Source organism: Mixophyes fleayi, chromosome 5 (assembly GCF_038048845.1).
Source record: "Mixophyes fleayi isolate aMixFle1 chromosome 5, aMixFle1.hap1, whole genome shotgun sequence".
In the NCBI taxonomy this organism is placed as follows: Eukaryota; Metazoa; Chordata; class Amphibia; order Anura; family Limnodynastidae; genus Mixophyes; species Mixophyes fleayi.
In genome coordinates, this window is record NC_134406.1 from 218,219,686 (window position 1) to 218,240,778 (window position 21,093).

General features: G+C 40.0%; 1 protein-coding gene across 1 annotated transcript in view; it reads right to left on the reverse strand.

Annotated features, from left to right (window-relative positions):
* Positions 1 to 21,093, reverse strand: part of KLHL14 (kelch like family member 14) — a 78,819-nt gene that overhangs the window by 46,804 nt on the left and 10,922 nt on the right. The window contains exon 3 of the mRNA XM_075211360.1: positions 17,136 to 17,257. Within this exon, the coding sequence (XP_075067461.1) occupies positions 17,136 to 17,257 (122 nt within the window). The remainder of the gene's footprint in view (positions 1 to 17,135; positions 17,258 to 21,093) is intronic.

Below are 21,093 nucleotides of genomic sequence, written 5' to 3' on the forward strand. Positions count from 1 at the left end.
AAGTACATTTTTATTGCAGTTTTCCATATTTACGCTTTTTGCATATTGCAATGATCTCCCCCATGAAAATCCCCATAGCAACCTCAATCTGCTGTTTCCACATATCTCCCTTGGCTAAATAGATATGGTGGGAGGAGCACTGGCAAATCCAGGAGGGGGGGCGCGATCGCCCCCCAAGCAGGTTTTAAACACAATCAGAGAGGTCGGGCAGCAGACTCTGCCTGGTCTCTTCCGATAGGCTTATGAACACATTGTGCTGTTGTCAAAAAAGGGGTCAGGACACTAAATTGCCCCCTCCTAGCAAAACAATCTAGGTTCGCCCCTGAAGAGGAGTGGGGTGGAGGGAGGGCATTCCCTGCCCAGTACAGTAGCTCCAATGCATCTTTTTTTGTGGATCAGTGAAAAAATGGGATTTCAATTTGCAGAGCAAGATTATTGAATTTATATAAATGGCTATATCTTGCTGTACAGAAGAGCACACCCATTTCCACTATGCAAAAGACTTGACTTTTGCACCAGCTCTCTCTTGGTGGAGATTGGGTCTCCTCTTTACTTTTAGTGGGATATAATTTGCACCATCCATTTGCTCTTTGGCAGAGAAGTACATTTCTATGAGCACTTTGCCCAATAACCCTTCCTCACTCTCATGATTACTTTATGCCATAAATGAGGCTAAATTGAACAGAAATTTTGGAGAAAAACTGACTTTTTTTTAACAAAAGGGTTAGTCCTGATGTGGTTGTAGGTGGAAGTCTGATGTGGCATTTACACTTTTGCATAAAGCGCATGTTCAGTTTCTTCCGCATCTCCACAAACCTGGAGAGTAGGCAGATACATTGGTAAGTGCTGGATGGACCTGCCTGGCAAACAATGTAAAACGAAGACGTAAATCAGGACCAGAGCTGGGAAAATATAAATGGCACAACACAACATTCTCTTGAAGTACAAACATCAGCCGCTGCCATGTTTTAGGGAGGTTAGAAGCAAATCTGTCCCTCTTCTTACTGAAGTCTTCTTACTGAAGTTGCTCAGTTATGGGACATAGGCAGGGGCATAACAAAAAGGTGTGTATTGGCTATGGAGCCTAGAGATGTAGGGGTACTGGAAATACTGGGTAGCTCCCCCTCCAAAGCCCCCACCCCTGATGCCGCACTTAAAAGAGGACACCAGAGACCTCTTCACATGCACTTTGGGCACATGCTCACCTCTTTCTCTGCTCTATAGAAACAGAGCAATGGGCCCTGAAGGCAAGAATGGCATCATCGGCCCCTTAACCAATTTTGCTATGAAGCCTGGTGATGCACTGTACCTGGACAAAGGGTTCTACGTATGAAAGGGCAAAGAGCCCTATTGTCGGGGAAAAAAAAGCTCCTTATTTCATCACCCTATAGATCAAAGGGTTTACAGAGATGTTAACCTTTGTATGGGGAAGGTATTGACATTGCCATCACCCTTCACTGGAAATAGCCATCACAAAAAAAACCTACCCAAGTGACGTAAGAACCTCCCTACCATCAACCACTCATGTCTCCTATTCACACATGGGTGTCCGAGCAGCAGGGATCACACACACATTACTTCAGTTTTTCAGTTTTTACATATGACTTTTACAGGGAAACAACCAGTCCCCTCTGCCATAGCAGCTACGAGCCCTATAGCAGCTGTACCCCCTCCTACAACATGATCCCTCCTTTGGTTAAGGTTGTGACTTACATTACACTCATTGCAAACACAAAATGTCAATGGGATTTATAACATTTCCATTTGGGATAGCCCATAGTCATTTCAGCCTAGTTGTATAGGAGTAGAGATTTCATGGAATATATACAAGAAATGGTGCACAAAACATGTTTCCAAATTTATATCTCGCCATTTATTGCATTTATATTTATTAAAATAATAAGAACTATTTATGAAAACCACTACAACTACAAGGGTAGTCCATTCTCTTTTAAAGAAAGCAGAAGTACTTGCACTGGCTCCTATATGCAAGTCAGTGTGATTTGTAGATTTTTGCAGAGTGGGATCGCTACACATACTATATTATAGAGTTTGCTTGTTATATTATCCCTTTGAAAATCACCCCAGAAACCTATATTTGAAGTTCCCTAATTGTCATATATGCAAAATATTCTATTGGGAACTACTATTTCTAGGTTCCCATAACAATGGCACATTGACACATGAGATCCCAAAACAATGGCACACTGACACATGGGGTTCTAGAACAATGGCACACTGACACATAAGGTCTCAGAACAATGGCCCACTGACACATGGGGCTCCATAACAATGGCACACTGACACTTGGGGTCAGAGAACAATGGCACACTGACACATGGAATCCTAGAACAATGGCACACTAAAACATGAGGTCCCAGAACAGTGGAACACTGAAACATGGGGTCCCAGAACAATGGCACACTGACACATGCGGTCCCAGAACAATGGCATAATGACACATGGGATCCCAGAACAATGGAACGCTGACACATGGGGTCCCAGAACAATGATACACTGATACATGGGATCTTAGAACAATGGCACACTGACACATTGGGTCCTAAAAAAATGGCACTGACACATGGGGCCCTAGAACAATGGCACACTGACACATGGGGTTCCAGAACAATGGCACACTGACATATGGGATCCTAGAACAATGGCACACTGAGATATGGGATCCTAGAAAAATGGCACACTGACACATGTTGTCCAGGAACAATGGTGCATAGACACATGGGGCTAGATTTACTAAGCTGCAGGTTTGAAAAAGTGGGGATGTTGCCTATAGCAACCAATCAGATTCTAGCTGTCATTTTGTAGAAAGTACTAAATAAATGAAAGCTAGAATCTGATTGGTTGCTATAGGCAACATCCCCACTATTTCAAACCCGCAGCTTAGTAAATCTAGCCCATGGTGTCCCAGGACAATGGCGTACTGACACATGGGGTCCCAGAACAATGGCACACTGACACATGGGGTCCCAGAACAATGGCAGACTGACACATGGGGTCCTAGAACAAATGCACACTGACACATGGGGTCCTAGAACAATGGCACACTTACACTTGCGGTCCCAGTTAAAAAATAAGTTGAGCACCACTATGATACATACAGTATCAATGTTAAATTCATAAGTGTAAACTGTCAGAGATCATGAAAAGCACAAGTGTGAACATACCAGGCATTCAAACCAATGGAGAAAGTAAAAGCAAATGATAGAGAGGAAGGTGGAATATATATCCTGAGCATGGAAATGTCCTCAAATATAGCCCTGTTTATCAGTTGTTGAAATTGTTACAAAAGATGTTAGAAGTTAGACAGTGATTGCTACCTGGAATTCATTTTACTTTTGGTGGTGTGGTGGCTGTTTGAATATCATGTACAATACATAAAAAAACAAATAAACAGACTTTTGTTTAACTGATGATTTCCTATTAGTGTTTAGCCATTTCCATTTGTTTTAAAATTCAGACATTAGCAAATGAAACCATGTGTAAATATTGGTACTATAAGCGTTCAATCAGATGGCAAGAATGCACACATCTACGTCCTATTTTACTGTCATTTTAACCACAACAAGACAAACGCATTAAAGAAGAATTAATCATGTCAGAAGATTTTAGCAAAAAAAGTGAGACCAAGCGTAAAGCATCACTTAGTCTAGTGTGAATTCACGCTCTGATTAAAGACGTATAATGAAAGTGAAAGAGATACATCATTGACTTAGCAATAGGGGTTTTACAAGTGATATGCAATTTGAATTAATTCAGAAACAAGACTTAAAGGGGTAAGAAGCCCCTGGCCTCATCACAACACTTATCTTGATGCATCCGGAGCGACAGGGCAGCGGTGTAATGTACCAGATGTGAGCATCACATAGTTCTGCCCTGGGACCTCTTTGGCCAGGTATTCCCCACGGCTGTCCAGTCTCCTGGCTGCATCACGATAAACAGTGGTTGGAGGTTTCCAATCCCTTACAGTCTACATGTTAGATCTGTACATAATATTAATACTTATATCTATATGAACACAGATATGAGTCTTAGCTGAGTCTGCATAATAAATTCATGAACTGACGACACAGTAGAAGGGTAGGGAGAGGGAAACACAAAAAGACTGCTCCCTTTCCTGACTCGCTTTTTGTTCAACCAATAGTGCTGAATTTAAAGAGAACTTGTCCTATTTGATATTTTATTGTTTTTGTTTCTTTGTACACTTACGTAATATACCAGGCACTATGTAAAAATGAAATCTATACAAAAGTGAAAAGTTATCCTTAACATTTATATTACAGCTATATTGAACATTAGAGCATGGCACACTGGGATTCTGTAATGTATATTTTGATTATAGTTTTTCATAAATTTGCAGGGACAAAACACCACATTATGTCACAAAGGCAATTTGATGCCATCGATAAAAAGCAAACATCCCAATACCCAAAATAGCAACTATCGCTCATCTGAAATGGCAGCAACAGTTTGCATAGGTTAACACAGAGGTGGGCAAACCAGTCCTCAAGGGCCATCAACAGTTCATGTTTTTAGGATTTCTTTAATCATGCACAGCTGAGTTAATCTATTTGGCTGGGTCAGTAATTATCCCACCTGTTTCTACAGACAGAAATCCTAAAAACATGAACTGTTGATGGCCCTTGAGGACTGGTTTGCCCACCTCTGGGTTAACACAATGACGGATTTGGGGGGCAGTGAAAGAAGTAGCTGTGAGCAGCGTACACCATTAATACACCCTACTAATATTAGCAGTGTAGCAGGGAAATCTGAAAAAAAAAATGTTTTTATAATTTGTTGAGGAGACTCGTGTCTTGGTCTATAGAGAGGTCCAGGTCGGAAGCTGTCCTGAACTCTTAGGCAATAATAAAGAGTTTTATGTTTACTTAGGTTCTATACTTTTTGTCACTTTTTTTTAGTGAATATTGTGCCTTAAGCATTTGGGATGCACAGTGTTCAATCTAAAGCACTACAGTTGCATCATTAAAACAGACATGCACTCCAACATATTCTGAGTGATTTCATATACAGGAGAACTTCCCCATGTTATGCCCGTTCATCATACACCATGCCATACTTTCACAATGCTATGCTCACACCTCCCACCTCTCACCATTTCAGCTTGACAGTTCTGATTCATGGACCTTAAAAGGGACAGGAGTTAAGGGGACTTGAGTGGGGTTTCCCCTGAAAGTGGACATGGCTGGTAAGAAAATAGACATGATTGGGCGGATTAGGACAGGATTTGCCTAGATCCGGGGTGGATTATGCTGTCTTGTGGATTATGCCTGGCTAAAGGTTGGATGATGATGATGATGTAGGTATGCCAATGTCACCCAAGGAGATGGCAATTATGGTACAATATAACATTGTAACAGTACTAGAAGAGAAAACACAGTGTCCATATTTACACAAAACAAAACAGATACAAAGAATTACACTTCCATTATACCATCACATTGTAAGCCACATATCACAGACCCCAATGCAATGTTTTATTATTTTGTCCTTTAATTCTGCTCCATAATTCACTCTATCCTTTTTCCTAATGTGATGTTGACCCCTCTTCTCCAACTTATCTTGTCTGCACCCTGCTGTTCACCTCTATTCTCACCTCTGTAACTGGGACAAATGGTGATTCAGGGGACTTGTGCAGGTTTCTTGTCTGGACATTTTTATTACAAAAGTTTTAAATGTGATCTAGGCTGTGAACATGACTTTACAATAGACAGGGCCTTGGAAAAGAATTCAGCCAGCAAAACATTTTTCCCATTTTGTCGCCGCAGATTCTGAATTTGAAATGAAGCAGTATATTGTCCACTTATCTACAAAGTATTGAGTATCGTGCTAAGCCAAAATAAATAATTTATTTCCATAAGTTACTAAAAATGAAAAAAACAAACGTAATAAATATTATTATTTATTTACTAAAGAGGAATGGGCAAACATTACTTCATCCATTTATTCATCCATAATATTTATTCTTTAAGTTAAGAATACAGGTTTAGATAGACGGGAAAGGTGGTTGAACTAAGTGTTGACCAAGGGAGATGAATACTTAAATGATGATATTTTAGTTATTTCTCTTATTTTTGGTTTACTATGAACTTTCTTTTCCTGTGTGTTGATGAACGTGTGATTCACAAATAAAACCTCCCATTCTAAAAACGAAACATTCTCGGCAGTATGTGAAAAAAAACGTATATGGCTGAATATTTTTTCAATGCACTGTAACCCTCCCCATTAAATCTTCAACATGTTCGCCAACAAAGATATTAAAGAAAATGAGGGGAATGTGTTCTAACACACCCCTGGCTCTGTAAACATTATGATGTGTTTTCCTGATATTCTGTATCCAGAGCAGCTCCCACAGTAGTGTATTAGTTATTTTGTGCAGCCAGCCACAGCTGAGAGGGAAGTAACCGCTGTCAGAGGATGTAATGATGTAATATTATGAGACTTTTCTGCCTGATGCGGTGGTTTTGGAAATAATTCTGTTGACCTGTACAATATCTTAAGATTGCTTGCTAAAAACTTTCATATATTTAATGATTCAAAAGTGAAATTTGAAGCATCGTTTGAATCTATCAATGCTGCAAAGTTCAAGGTTATTTATCTCTTTGTTTACAAATGCCAGTTTTTCAATACTGTAGTAGATGAGGCTTGCTATAACTAGCATGCCTTTGAAATATACCTAGGGAACCCATATACCTTCAACAACTTCACATTAGTGAATTACTCCTACTTTATTTTATTACACGCAAAAAATATACTTGGCCAAGTGACTTTTAATGCTGTTTGAATGGAATACCTAGAGCACCACAAATGAGTAAATGAGTGAATGAATGAATGAAAAATTAGACCATGTGACAAAAAAATCCTGCTCTGGACAGCACTGGGGCTCTTCCCAACCCCGTTATGGGGGCTGGGTTTATCACCAAGATTGAAACAACTGGAGTGGAACGTTTTCCACCCCAGTGATTCCAGTATAATGGACCAAGGTTTCTTCAGCTGGGTACACACTACACTGTTTTCGTCCAATAATCGGCTCAAACAGCCGACATACGACCATTAAAAATGATGCAACCACTCACTAGGAGCACCAATCTCTAAATGACTGTGCATCAAGTGTCCAGAGCTACCAATGACCACAGACCTGTCACAAGTGTTTTGTCAAATTTGAATGCTTTTGATTGGCTGAGTGGTGAGAGTTATTCCTGGTTACTATAGGACACAGTGTATACTTTTTTATGGTGATAATATATGTTATTTCCCACTGGATACCGGTGCATCAAGAACACAGAAAGAAGAAAATAATTTTATTTCTCATATGACTACAACAGATCAAACAAAACATTCTATATTTAATAAAGGGGTGAACAAAAGGTTTGGGGAATGTTTTTTTCACTTTATGTGTAAATTGTTTCTGTGTGTTTATTTATTTATTATTTTGATACAATGGGATAGGTCTTAGGTATCCAGTCCATTATACTGGCACCACTGAGATCATTATTTGACCAGTATCAACCCAGAATTACATTTCCAATGTATGAGACCAGGGCTGCCGAGAGGGGGGGGCGGGTACTAATTACCCGAGCCCGGGCATGTCAGGGGGCCCGGCCCGGGCCCTTGCACTGCCGTTTTTTTTTTTTTATTATTATTTCTTTTCAAAATGATTTTTTTTTGCGGCGGGGGGGGAGGAGGGGGGGCTCGGTCATTGGTGGGGGGAGCAGGCTAGTTTAAAAAAATAAAATCATACTCATCTGATCGCAGAGCCGGCGTCCCTCCTCTCTGCTGCTCTGTGCTCCATTCAAACTGTCTGAAAGCCGGGTGTGATGTCATCATGTCACGACCAGCATTCAGTCAGTCTGGAGCAATGGAGCACAGAGCAGCAGAGAAGACCAAGGAAGGAGAAAAGGTAAGTGAAGGGAGGAAAACGAGGGGGGCCACATAGAGGGTTTAAAAAATGGGGGGGGGGCAGCATGACAGAGGGGTTAAAAAATGAGGGGGGGCACAGAGGGGTTAAAAAACGGGGAGGCAGCATGACAGAGGGGTTAAAAAACAAGGGGGGCACAGAGGGGTTAAAAACGGGGGGCAGCATGACAGAGGGGTTAAAAAATGAGGGTGGCACGGAGGGGTTAAAAAACAGGGGGGTGGCAGCATGACAGAGGGGTTAAAAAATGAGGGGGGCACATAGGGATTAAAAACTGGGGGGGCAGCATGACAGAGGGGTTAAAAAATGGGGGGCACAGAGGGGTTAAAAAACGGGGGGGGGGCAGCATGACTGAGGGATTAAAAAACGAGAGGGGGCACATAGGGATTAAAAACGGGGGGAGGGGGGGCAGCATGACAGAGGGGTTAAAAAATGAGAGGGGGCACAGAGGGGTTAAAAAATGGGGCAGCATGGCACAGTGGGGTTAAAAAACAGGGGTCAGCATAGCACAGTGGGGTTAAAAAATGGTGGGCAGCATGGCACAGTGGGGTTAAAAAGGGGGGAGGCATGGCACAGTGGGATTGAAAAAGGGGGGGAGCAGCATAGTATAGTGTGATGAAGGGGAGCCAGATGAAGGGGGCAAAAGCAGCAGGGTGCAGTGTGATCATAAGGCATGGCGATGATGAAGGGGCACATTATTATAATATTGGAGCTGGAGGAAGGCTTAATTATTAATCGTGGATGGTATTGATTTAACGCCAGGGTTGTTTGGAATTATCTAAATGTAGCTATTTTTTTCCAAACAGGGCCCCCAGCATTCCAGGATCCAGACAAGCCGCAACTAAAGAAACATGCAGCCACAGGTGGTGAAAGTGAGAAGAACAGGTAGGAGAGAGCAGGACAGTATGTGAAATGTTGTGATTCTAGTAGGGACAATGTCAATTATTGGTGAGTGTTGTGCCCAATGTAAGGTGCAGGCCAAGACTGTACTCTTTGTGTACACACTGCATTTTTTTCTATACTACACTGTGGTGCTAGACGTCCTGAAAGTCAGGAGTGCTTGGACATATGTGACGCTCGGGCAAATTGACAGCCTATTGATTTTGATGTGTTAGCCACGACCCAATGGTTCATTTGCCATGCCCCCAAATGCATGACCACACCCCCAGAAAAAATTGCGCCCAAATTTTGTTACCATACTCAACTATAAGGGGGGGCCCCATGAATTTGTTGTACCGGGGCCCTGAATTCCTCTTGGCAGCCCTGTATGAGAGAAAAATATACAGACGCACCAGATAATCATATACCCAGTCTATTACTGCTAATATTTGTTATCATATGACTGGATTGGTGCACCCTACACACGTAAAACTGGTATTTACAAAGATGAGTAGAGAGTAGAAAACGTGTATATTAGGGGCACTCAATGATTGTTTATTGGTATAAAACATACATTTTATTGATTAATTTAAAATAATATTAGGGTCCCAAATTAGTACCTTAGTACCACTAGTAGCGAAATAAGAACCAAAAAATAACCAAAATATTTTTTTTTTAAAAAGGCAGAACCAACTGCTTGTCCTCGCTGTGTAGTTAATTTATTAGATTTCCCTAATTATATCATATATGGGTAATTTCGATCATCATGCTGCTCAGATGTCTGTCATAATAAGCAGATTATTATTTTTATTAAATGTATGTGGTTTTAAAGATGGTGTTGTGGTTTTGTAAACAGTTTGTTTTGTCGAACTACAGGTCTCAGCCAGCCATGGGTGTCAGGGCATGTTGGCACTTGTGGTTCTCCAAATGCCAGCATGCCCTGGCTGCCATGGGTATGCTGGTACTTGTAGTCATACAAGCATCAGCATGTCCACACTCTTTATGGCAGCCCGGGCTGACTGGGACTTGAAATTCTACAAAACAAAATGGAATCTGTTTTGTTTTTTTTACATTCTATCGCCGTTTTTACCCTACACCCACTGCCTAGAGGTGTAGGAAGAGCCCTAGTGCTTTCAGCACTGGGCTGGGTGTCCCTAGAGGGGGGGCCTGCTCATTTTATTTGGTGGACCCCACTCCCTAGTCTGAACAGCCTGGGCTTGGTTTGTCATTATGGCAGGGGGACCCCTGCTGCGTGTCCCCCTGCTATAGTGCCACACAACCCAGGCTGGTTTGCCTAGTGCTGGTTATGTGAAAATTTGGGGGACCCCACGCAAATTTTTTCCCCGATTTTCACATAAGCAGCAGTAGGCTGGCAGCACTAGGGTTAATAGTGCTCTGGCGAGGGACCCCATGCTTTTTTTTTTTTATAAAAAACTTTAATCTATTTTTACACTTTTAACGCCGCTGGGCCTCCGGCTATATAGACAGGGACAGTGTAACCATGATGTGTTTACTAATCACCCTGCTAGATGAGGACAACACAGGAGAGTTTACTAAACACAGGAGTGTTTGACATCGCAGCAAATCACCAGAGATGACCAGCGATCAGGGTGAAAATCGCAGTTTAATACATCTGGTGACATGGGGACTAAAATTGCGGGTTATCATCCGCGATTTGCCGCTATTTTAAAACACTGAAAAAATCGGACCTTCATACATTTACCTCCAGATGTTAAAATGTGTGCCGAGTCATCTGCATCATCCCTGGTACTCTTGGGAAAACAAAGTTTTTTCCTAGCAGCAGTTGCCTGAGAAACTGAAGGAGGAGAAGCCGTTGTCCCACGTACCATTTGAGCTGTCATTGCATCTCTTGAGATATAGGTCAGTTGAAAGCAAAGAGAAGATATAACTCTTAAACCGAGGATCAAGCACAGTCGCCAAAATGTAGTGATCCGATTTCAATTTTTTTTTTAATCTTGCATCCTGGCAAAGCGAATAAAGTACTTGATCTGCAAGTCCAACATACTTAGCATAATTGCTTTGTTTCATCACCTCCTTCAGTTTCTCAAGCTGCTTTTCAAAAAGTCTAATTAAGGGAATCACTTGGCTCCAGCTAGCAGTGTCTGAACTCACTTCACAGGTTACTAATTCGAAAGGTTTCAGCACCTTGCACAACAAGTATTCTCCACTGCGCTACACTAAAATGCATACCCCTCCTTTCCCAATGTCATGGCTTGTGGAGTAAGCATGGATGGTTTTTAGCTGTTCCTCCATCCTCAGATGCATACAAAAGATGGAATTCCACCTTGTTACCACCTCTTGCTTCAGAGGTGGCAGGGCAAATTAAATTGTTCTTGTAGCTGCTGCAATCTCCTACACGCTGTTCTAGAATGTCGGAAATGTCCCAAAATTTTAGGGGCCACAGACAGCATCTCCTGCACGTCCCTGTCATTTTTCAAAAAGCTCTGCTTCACCAAGTTGATTGTGTGAGCAAAACAGGGAATGTGATGGAATTCACCCAGCTGTAATGCTCTTACAATAATGGTGGCGTTATCAGAAATGACATATCCTGAGGAGAGTCCAAGCGGGATAAGCCATGTTGCAATGACATACCTTAGTTTTTGTAACAGATTGTCAATTGTATGTCTCTTAGTGAAGTCGGTGATACACAGAGTAGCCTGCCTCGGAAAAATCTGACATAGTTGGGTACATGCTGCTTGTGAACCCAGTGGGCTGTCACAGTTATATAATCTTTAGTTTGCCCAGTTACACTTGTCCACATATCTGTGGTTAAGTGTACAGTGGATAGAATTGCATTTTATAGCCCAATAATTACATTTTTACGAGCCTTCTGGTAGAGGTGAGGAATAGCTTTTCTAGTAAAATGGTGTCATGATGGAATTTGGTAACGGGGATACAAGACCTCAATTAACTGTCTAAAACCAGCTGCATTAATAGTGAATATTAGACGCAGATCTAATACTGGCATAGTCACCATGGCGTCTGTGATTCACTTTGTGATTGGGTGACAGCTTTCATTCTTGCTTCCTCTTGCAAAGGATTGTTTTACAGTCAATTGTTGGAAACTACTAGTAGTCTTCTTCTTGGTCTTTTTCTGGGATGAAGATCCACCCCCAGCAGCAGTAGCAGCAGCATGGGCACTAACCAATTCTTCTGAGAATTCCTGGATAGTGTAGAAGTCCTCTAGCCTTATCAATTTGGATGCAGGACTAACTTAGATCACTAGTGAGGATATTGATAAGGATGGTGTTGTGGGTGTAGATTGCAGGTGCCGGGATCTAGGTGAGAGAAGGGACCTAGCTGATGCTGGACTGCTTGTTGTTATATTTTTAGCATTCATTTCAGATTTTCCCAAAGGCTTCCCATGACCTCTCTTCAAATGGCATGACATGGATGAGGGTCCTAGATGGTTAAGATCTCTACCTCTACTGACTGTGGCTTTACAAATGCTACAAATGGCTAGATAACTGTTATCAGGATTTGAGGAAAAATAATTCCACACATAAGAGGTGGATTATTTGGCACGACAATGGTCTTCTTCTTATCACTGGCAGGAACTGCTTCCACTGGTGCAAGACTTACACAAACAACATCATCGTCATCAACATCCTCATTAATGCCGTGCCAGCTACACAAATATCCCTCTCATCCTGTTGCAAATCCAAAGTGGCATCCTCAATTTGTGTATCACCGGCTAGACTTGGGCTGCTCGTCCACACATGTGCAGAAATGCTGAAACGGCTTCTTTATGAGTACAGTATCAGAAAGGTCATGCTTACACATACGACTTACTCTCCTTAGTTATTTGTGTCATTTCTGAAGCTGAACATAAGGTTTCTTCTGCCTTACTTTTTTTTCCAGCTCGGCTTTCACACTTAAAAGTATTTTGGCAAGATCTTGCATCGTCATGACTGACCTTACAATAAGATGCCTCACTGACAGTTGCAGAACTAGCACTCATACAGAAAGGCGAAGGCCTGATTCTTTCTTTGCCACTGCATGTAAAGAATGGCATATTGGCAATTTTATGTTTTTCTGCAGTTAACGTTGCCTTGATTACATGTGTTTTATTCTTTACCAAGGTAAAAGGTGTTTTTTTTACATTTTTGTTTCCCTGATTTAAAAACACTATGCACTTTAACATCGGCTTTAGCAGATGACGTAGAGGGATTACTATCATCCGCAAAATCCAACGACGCAACAATGACGCTTGTCCTTGTTTTCAATTCTGAGGGCGTGCAAAAGTACCGAGCCAAGCCGGATCTCCGATGTTCAGGTGTTTTCGGAAAACCGAGCCCAAGCATCTCTAATAATATTAGTCATAATCTTATTTTTTTATCCTGTCAAGATACCTGGAATATATGCACTGTTGCCAGGGACTTTACAGAACACTGATTACTGTATGAAGTGGCTAAACACGGATGTATCAGAGTTTGTGTTTCCCTATGCATTGTACGTAGGTGAGCATTAAACTAGTAATTGTGCACTTTGCATGGTAATTCCTTTCCACCCATGGTACATTGTATGGTAGTGCCTTTCCTCTGCTGTGTTTTGACTCAATAAATACTGGCCACCAAAAGTCAAATAGCAAAAACAAAACAAAAATATTTTTTTTTAAGTATCCAATCCCTTCAATGTTACCCCCCAGGCTTTTATATTGAAAAGAAGTCCTAAACAATGTGACTATATAATTAAGCTTGTTCTTACTTACTTACTAGGCAGAAGGATGCTGTGCTAAGATATATCAGAGAATGTTTTACTTTAAGAGTAATGTGATGAGAATCCTTATATAGTAGAAAAGTGTCTCTTAATATTTTCTTTCCATCGGTCCCCTGAGGTCTCTTATTATGATAAGTGAAGATCTGGATATTCCTTGGCCGGTAACAAGTGGCGTTGTTTCATAAGAAATCCCAATGGTAGTTCATTACCTTATCACTCTGCTCATGACTATTACATGTACCCCTTGGGAACTGGAAGGTCTTGTGAGCATAGTATGTAGAAGATAAATACTTTCTATGGCTGGGTTTATGAATACTGCAGTTATCTGTCTGACTATGCATTTTATCATACAGCCATGCACAATATTCCTCTTCTGCCATGTTCACTATACAGTCATGCACAATGCACAGTCCTGTGGTGTTCATCATACAGCCATGCACAATGTACATTCCTGTGGTGTTTATCATACAGCCATGCACAAAGTACAGTCCTGGGGTGTTCATCATACAGCCATGCACAATGTACATTTCTGTGGTGTTTATCATACAGCCATGCACAATATATGGTACTGTGGCATTCATTATACAGCCATATACAATAGTCCTGTCCTGCCATATTCATTATACAGCCATGCACATTGTACAGTCCTGTTGTGTTCATTATACAGCCATGCACATTGTAAAGTCATGTGGTGTTCAGTATACAGCCATTCACACTGTACAGTCCCGTGGTGTTCATCATTTAGCCATGCACATTGTACAGTTCTGTTGTCTTCATTATACAGCCATGCACATTGTACAGTTCTGTTGTCTTCATTATACAGCCATGCACATTGTACAGTCCTGTTGTGTTCATTATACAGCCATGCACATTGTAAAGTCATGTGGTGTTCAGTATACAGCCATTCACACTGTACAGTTCCGTGGTGTTCATCATTTAGCCATGCACATTGTACAGTTCTGTTGTCTTCATTATACAGCCATGCACATTGTACAGTTCTGTTGTCTTCATTATACAGCCATTCACACTGTACAGTTCTGTTGTGTTCATTATACAGCTATGTGCTAGAAACAATCCTGTCGTATGGAAGAACAAAGAACATTTAAAGCAAATCTGAGGAAAGGCACTAATCATAGATGTTTAATATCCTCCAAAGCGCTAACAAGATTATCATAAAGAAATTGATAGAATTTTGTATATCAATGTTCTGGACTAAAACCCAAGACCTCAAACTCATGAACAATCTATGGAAAGTTTTGATAATAGCTGTTCATCAATGGTCCCGAGCCAACCCTATAGAGCTTAAGCATTACTGCAAATAAGAATGGGCCAAAATCGAAGTGTCCAGATGTAAAAAGCATATTTATATGAGATATAATAACAATTTATCTGGGAAATAGGTGCAGTAGGGATGGGATGGAAGTAAAGGAAAGTGTTAAATTTTAAGTAATGTATAGTGTTTATTTCATTATTTCATTGGAACATGAAGGCACCACAGTATTGGCAGTTCCTATGTGATGAAGTGGCTGATCTATACTACAGGAACACCTACCTACTACAATGTCACCTAGTATAGGCCACTAGTGTTTGATACATGAAATCCTCTTGAAGTAACCAAGGGCTTTTTTGTTGTTGTTGTTCTTGACCAGACCATATAAACAATCCCCACTGAATAACAACAATCACTGTGAACATAAAGTGTCCACTTGTTCCGGGATATATATTAAGGAACGGTGATGTAAAACAGTAGTCATGGGAGAGAGGAGGAGGGAACCAGGGGAGGTGAGGGACACAGGGCGGATAGACTATCATCATGTAATAGGTCCCTAACACTTTTGGGACATATCTGTTCACATTTATATACCAGCACTTCTAAAGAACCACTTCAACCACTGGTTTGTATTATGATCCCCGCAACATACAGCTCTGTGAAATATGTTGGTGCTTGATAAATAAAATATAATAATCACATTGCTGGGCATATGCCTATCAATGCTAAAAATACATGGCAAAAGCACAAAGAGACAAAACCTTATACTTAATATAAATAGATGTCGCCTTTCTTAAAACCCCAGTAGTTAGGTAAGCTAACTGCCCTGGAAACATATACACACTGATTGGTGTGATACAAAATACATTGTTCTGCTGCATCCATAACTTTACAGATATCCAAAACACATTGGGAACATTTAGGAAAATGGAATAAATAAAATTGGAAGTAAAAAGTAGCATTGGTTGAGAATTCCATAATATTATTATGTAGTTCTCAAATAATTATCATAACACTTTTCACTCAAGTTTGAATGACTTCAGTTTCATAAATGTCCCCAGTGTCCCAAACTGATACAGTATATGCACAAATTAACCTGGGCATTCCTAATATTGGTGCAAAGGAAAATTGTGAATATAGTTATTTGCTTATTTTCTAACTAGAAAAACTATAGTTAGAAACTGATTGGTTGCTATGGACCCGTGCACATTGTTTGCTCCAGTTTTCATATCAGCCATTGTTGTAATATATATTTACATTGATTGTGATCAGATGATGAACTGTAACACATTGGTCTGATATATTAGTACATCACGTTCACGTTGATTAACAATCAAATACATTTAGCTACATGCAAAGTTGCAAACATTAGCTGGAGTCTAATGAAGAATATAAGACATTGATCTGATATACTGTATGCAGACATTATCTGGAATCTGATCAAGAATGTCATTTGTTCTATAAAGGACAAAGGTGCCTCCTAGTGCAAAAAGGACACTACGTACTCGGTATCACCCATGTATAAAAATGCGAACCATATAATGATTGTACCAAATGAAGGCATGTTTGTATGCGGGTGTGATAGAGCATGTATTGCCGCTATTGCACTAGAAGGTGCCTTTTTCTTCTTTTCTCTTATAGATTCCATATCTTCCTGTACGAATAAAACAGAACAAACTAAGGACTGCAGCCAATCAAATCTAAGGGGGTGCGTTCTAATGACAAATACTTTTTCTTGATTCAAGTAAACACTGTTTATAAAGGACTCAATTGATACAAAGAAATTGGTTCCTTTTCAGGAAATTCTAGATATTGCTGAATGGATTAAAGCGACAGATATTTCATGTTTAAAACAACATTTGTTCATTTGATATATACAGTAAACAGATTAACTGAAATCTGATAAAAAAAAAAAGAACACTAGCCATGATCTATGATCTATGCAAACACTACATGGAATCTACTGAAAGATACAACACATTCATCTGATCTATGCACTCATTACCTGGCATATAGAGAGGAATAAAACTGACTGATCTGACAGATTACCTGGAATCTGGTAAGAAATATAACACATTGATCGGATCAATGCAGAATAAATGGAATCTGTTCAATAATATAACACATATATCTGATGTTTGCACATATAGCAGGAATCTGACCAAGGTTATAATGCATTAATATGATGCATAAACACACAACAACTGGGATATGAAGAAAGGGAAGGGAAGGAAAATATATTGATATATTTTACACAGATATAGCTGGAATTGGTTTGAATACTGTTTTACTTACTTGTGAGTATTTTCCACGTCTTCTTTTCGTCATCATAGTACTGAACCAAGTTGCTGGGCAGTCTGTCTGGACCAGGAGGCAGTCCTCCGACTAATAACAACATCCTCTTGTTGGATCGAATTCTTTACCCGAAACACAAAAGAAGAAAAATGAACCTTGTCATATCTCACCATGCTGGTGCCCAGCTGTAATCTGTTTTAATGGGTCTCGCATCTGCCAACAATCACGTTACAATTAGTTTCAGGTAAGAGGTGGGCAGGAATGTACTCATAAAACACTGCAAATCCCTTTCTAGTAAAAAGAAAAATAAGCTCCTCTTATACCATTTGTTTAAGGTTTCTTTCAGAATTGCATTTTATTCTTGTTTTATCCCTATAAATCATCGCTCTTTACAGCTGAGCACTCATGAAATGCCTCGCAGTTGTGATAAGGTTAGGCATTAAAGTTACACATCAAAAATCATATTAGTCAGATCGTTATTATAAGTCATTTTACACCTACAGAACCTTGAGAAATGATAAAGGTTATATTCGGAGACAGCAGACAAACCTCTGATGACACTCAGATCATACATGTGATTCTAGAGTAATTACCTGCTGGGACAGAATATACTTGTCTGCACATTTCTCATTAGACATTATAGCCTGTGTCTTGGCTTCCTGGTACTTGCTCCCCCCTGTGCACTAGTGGCTAGAACACTGACTGGTGAATGTGTGATGTAGCTGAGAGCCTCCCTAGAGTGGGGCCCTGCCAGTGTTTTCCACTGATCCAGCGGCAGAAACCTGCTCATCTGTGCTAAAGTCACTCTAATTCCATCCTTCTGCTTCCTTTTTTTCTTCCACCTTCCCTAAGGGGCCACTACATAACAGTGTGACTGCCCACCCACTGAGTGCAGGAATTTCTCTGCTTTTAACCATTTTGTGATCCTCAGTATGCCTTCAAGCGCCAAGGTTCAAGGCTCTGTGGTAATTTAGTGAATATATTTGCACTGCTAGAGTCCACACTTTTATTATCACTTTACAACAAATAGTTTGTGGATGGAATTAAAAGCGCCACTTTGAAAACCATCCCCTTAGCTTATTCAAGAGACTGTATTTCAATACACATTGTGATATCTTGCAACTACTCTTCTGTTGGGGACATTGCTATGCAGAATACCTAGGTGTATTTACATATATTTATGTACATAATTTTAATTAATACAAAGTAATGTTTTTATATACTTAAGATGATTTTTAACTATTAGACACCAGTACATTAACCAGAAATGTCCCCCTTCTTATATGTTATGATATGTTATTACTTTACACTATGGCGCTCATGCTGAGTTGGGCGTACACCCGTTTGCTTAACATAAAATAGTAAAAACTTGTACTGCGCACCTAGGTTAGAATCTGAAAAGGGCAAATACTCGCTGATGATGACAATGGCTATATAGCTTGATGCATCTTGAGATGTGTACAACTCAGCTTATGGGCGTAAATATGCTATTTTTATGTGCAGCTTTTTAGGGCATTTTTTGGACACATAAGTACATCTCTGCTTGAGCCCCTTCCTGCACATGCTCATGTTGTGAGCTAGTCTAGTGAGCTTGGTTGAGTGACCGTTCCTCTTCAGAATTTCTTGTTATTCACTCACTTGCTAAACAGTTTGATGCCTACAAAGTTGACTAGTAAAGTAAACCTAAATCAGGATTATACAATGTATTTCTGAAGGGACATGATACTGCTGTAATTAAATTAACAGATACTCAATGTGTTAAAAGTCATTCTTTGAAGATTCAGTATATTGATGAAGGGAAACAAAATCTGACCTGCCATTGTAGGAGGTGGGCTAAGTCATGGCGTGCCCATTGAAGTATGGAAGAGGCCCATCGGTGTGCCTTGTTTTACGAAGCAGTACAAAAAAAGAATTAATTTTGCAAAACAAGATTACTGTATTAAGATAAAGGGATGGAGAGGGGTCATTGTCAGCAACATACTTTGCTGTATACCATTCCCTCTCCGTAAACAGACATGATTTCCACACTAGTTCAAAACTCAGTGGAGATGGGGACTCATCCTATATGTTTAGTGAGACAAAATACTTCCCATGCACACTGAACTGTGTTATAAAAATAAATAAAGTAAGAATTTAAAAATGTCAGCATGCTCCTCCTCCAGATCCTCAACCAACCTGGGCTGGCCTGGATTTGACTATGTTCAACAGGTCCTCCTGTTATATTATGAAAATCAGCCCCAGGGCATGATGGACAGGGTGGTTTTCACTATAACAGGATGACCATGAGCCTGAGGCCACCAGCACTGTGATAAAAAACACAGGAGCTTTACGACCCTCTGGACCTAAGGGGTCCAGGCAATAAACAAGATTGGGACCCATGAAGTTGCAAGTCTGCCACCTCAGTGTGCCCAGTATAATCATCAGAGATCTCTAAGAGGAACACAATAATAAGCTCATATGCACAATTCCCAAATAAACTTTAATCAAATAAATATTTCTAACAATATATTTTTTTAGTTTGTGATTATATGGAGTTTAAATGGGAAATACAGTTTTCTTTCTTGATCTATCATAGCCCCAATGGAAAAAAAAATGAAAAACATAACAATAAGCTTTTAAATAAAAATAGAAAAGAACTCAACCACACCCTACGATTGATAGATGCACAGTCATCAAAGTCCCGGGACTCCACTTCATTGCTGGCCAGTCAGAAGCATTTTATCACACTTGGTGCTTATGATTGACTGGCAGGGAAGGGGAATACAGGTAGCTTCCTATTAATTATTGCACATTTGTCTTAGCAAGTGGGTTAGTTGTTTTTTGATGGGAAATTTAAGTTTGTGTTTGTTTTTTTCAAATTGGGCTATGGTGGAATAAGAGTGGAGTAATTAAGAATTTACTTACCATTTAAACTATAACCGATCAAGAAAGAAAGAAGAAAATACAATATCATTTTATTATAATAATCTGATATATTTTATTCAATAAAGTGGGGAATTTTTTTATTTTTTTTTTTGAGCGGGGGGGGGGGAGCTTATTCGATTAAATTTTATTTGAAAATGGTGGATGTGTGTTTGTTTTTTCATGCCTTTTTTTGTAAAATAGTCAGTGGTCTTAAAGACTCCTGTCCATCATACTGAGACCACTGGGGTAGTCCATGGTTCCTAATCTTGTTAATTGCACCAGCCCCCACAGCCCCGTGGTCTGCATATTATAGTGGAAACCTCCACAGGTTGTCTAGTGCTGGAGCTGGTTGAGGATTTGCTGTCTGATTTTCATTTATTTATTTTACACGGGGTACAGTACATGGGGACTGTTTACACAGGTAAAGAATGTACCTACAAATTCTCTTCTCCGCTAAATGGATACTATTAAAAGTATAAGACTTTGGTGGAGAAAGCTTCATGCACACTAAAGTAACACATATAATGAAAACAGTACCGATGTCCCCTCACTTTCGTGATTTACTAAGGCTAAACTGAGCAGTATTTTAGGTGAAAATGGAAACTTTTATTTAATTATAAGGTCTGCTACTAAAGTAGTTGGAGTTTGGATTTTCATGTGACGTTTAAAGAGCATCTACTAAACATTTATCCACCTCTCTGCACATCCATATGACCAATCACTGAGCATATAGATACAGCCAATCCGTGAACACTTAGATTCATTTAATCTCTGAACACATAGATAAAGTCAATAGGTAAACATGTAGATACTGTACAGTAAGTCAGAGTATTACAGACAATCAGTGAGCTCATCTATACATCTGTCATGAAACAGGGTGCTACTGGACTGAGAACTTTTTATTCATCACCCATTTATCACAGATTAATGCACATTTTAATCCTTGGCCCAGTCTAAGTATATTCAATAGAACATCGGTGTGTTATGTGTATTATTATGCCATGTTATTAGGTAGATTTTGCTCTTGCTATTACCTGCAATATTGTATGTATTA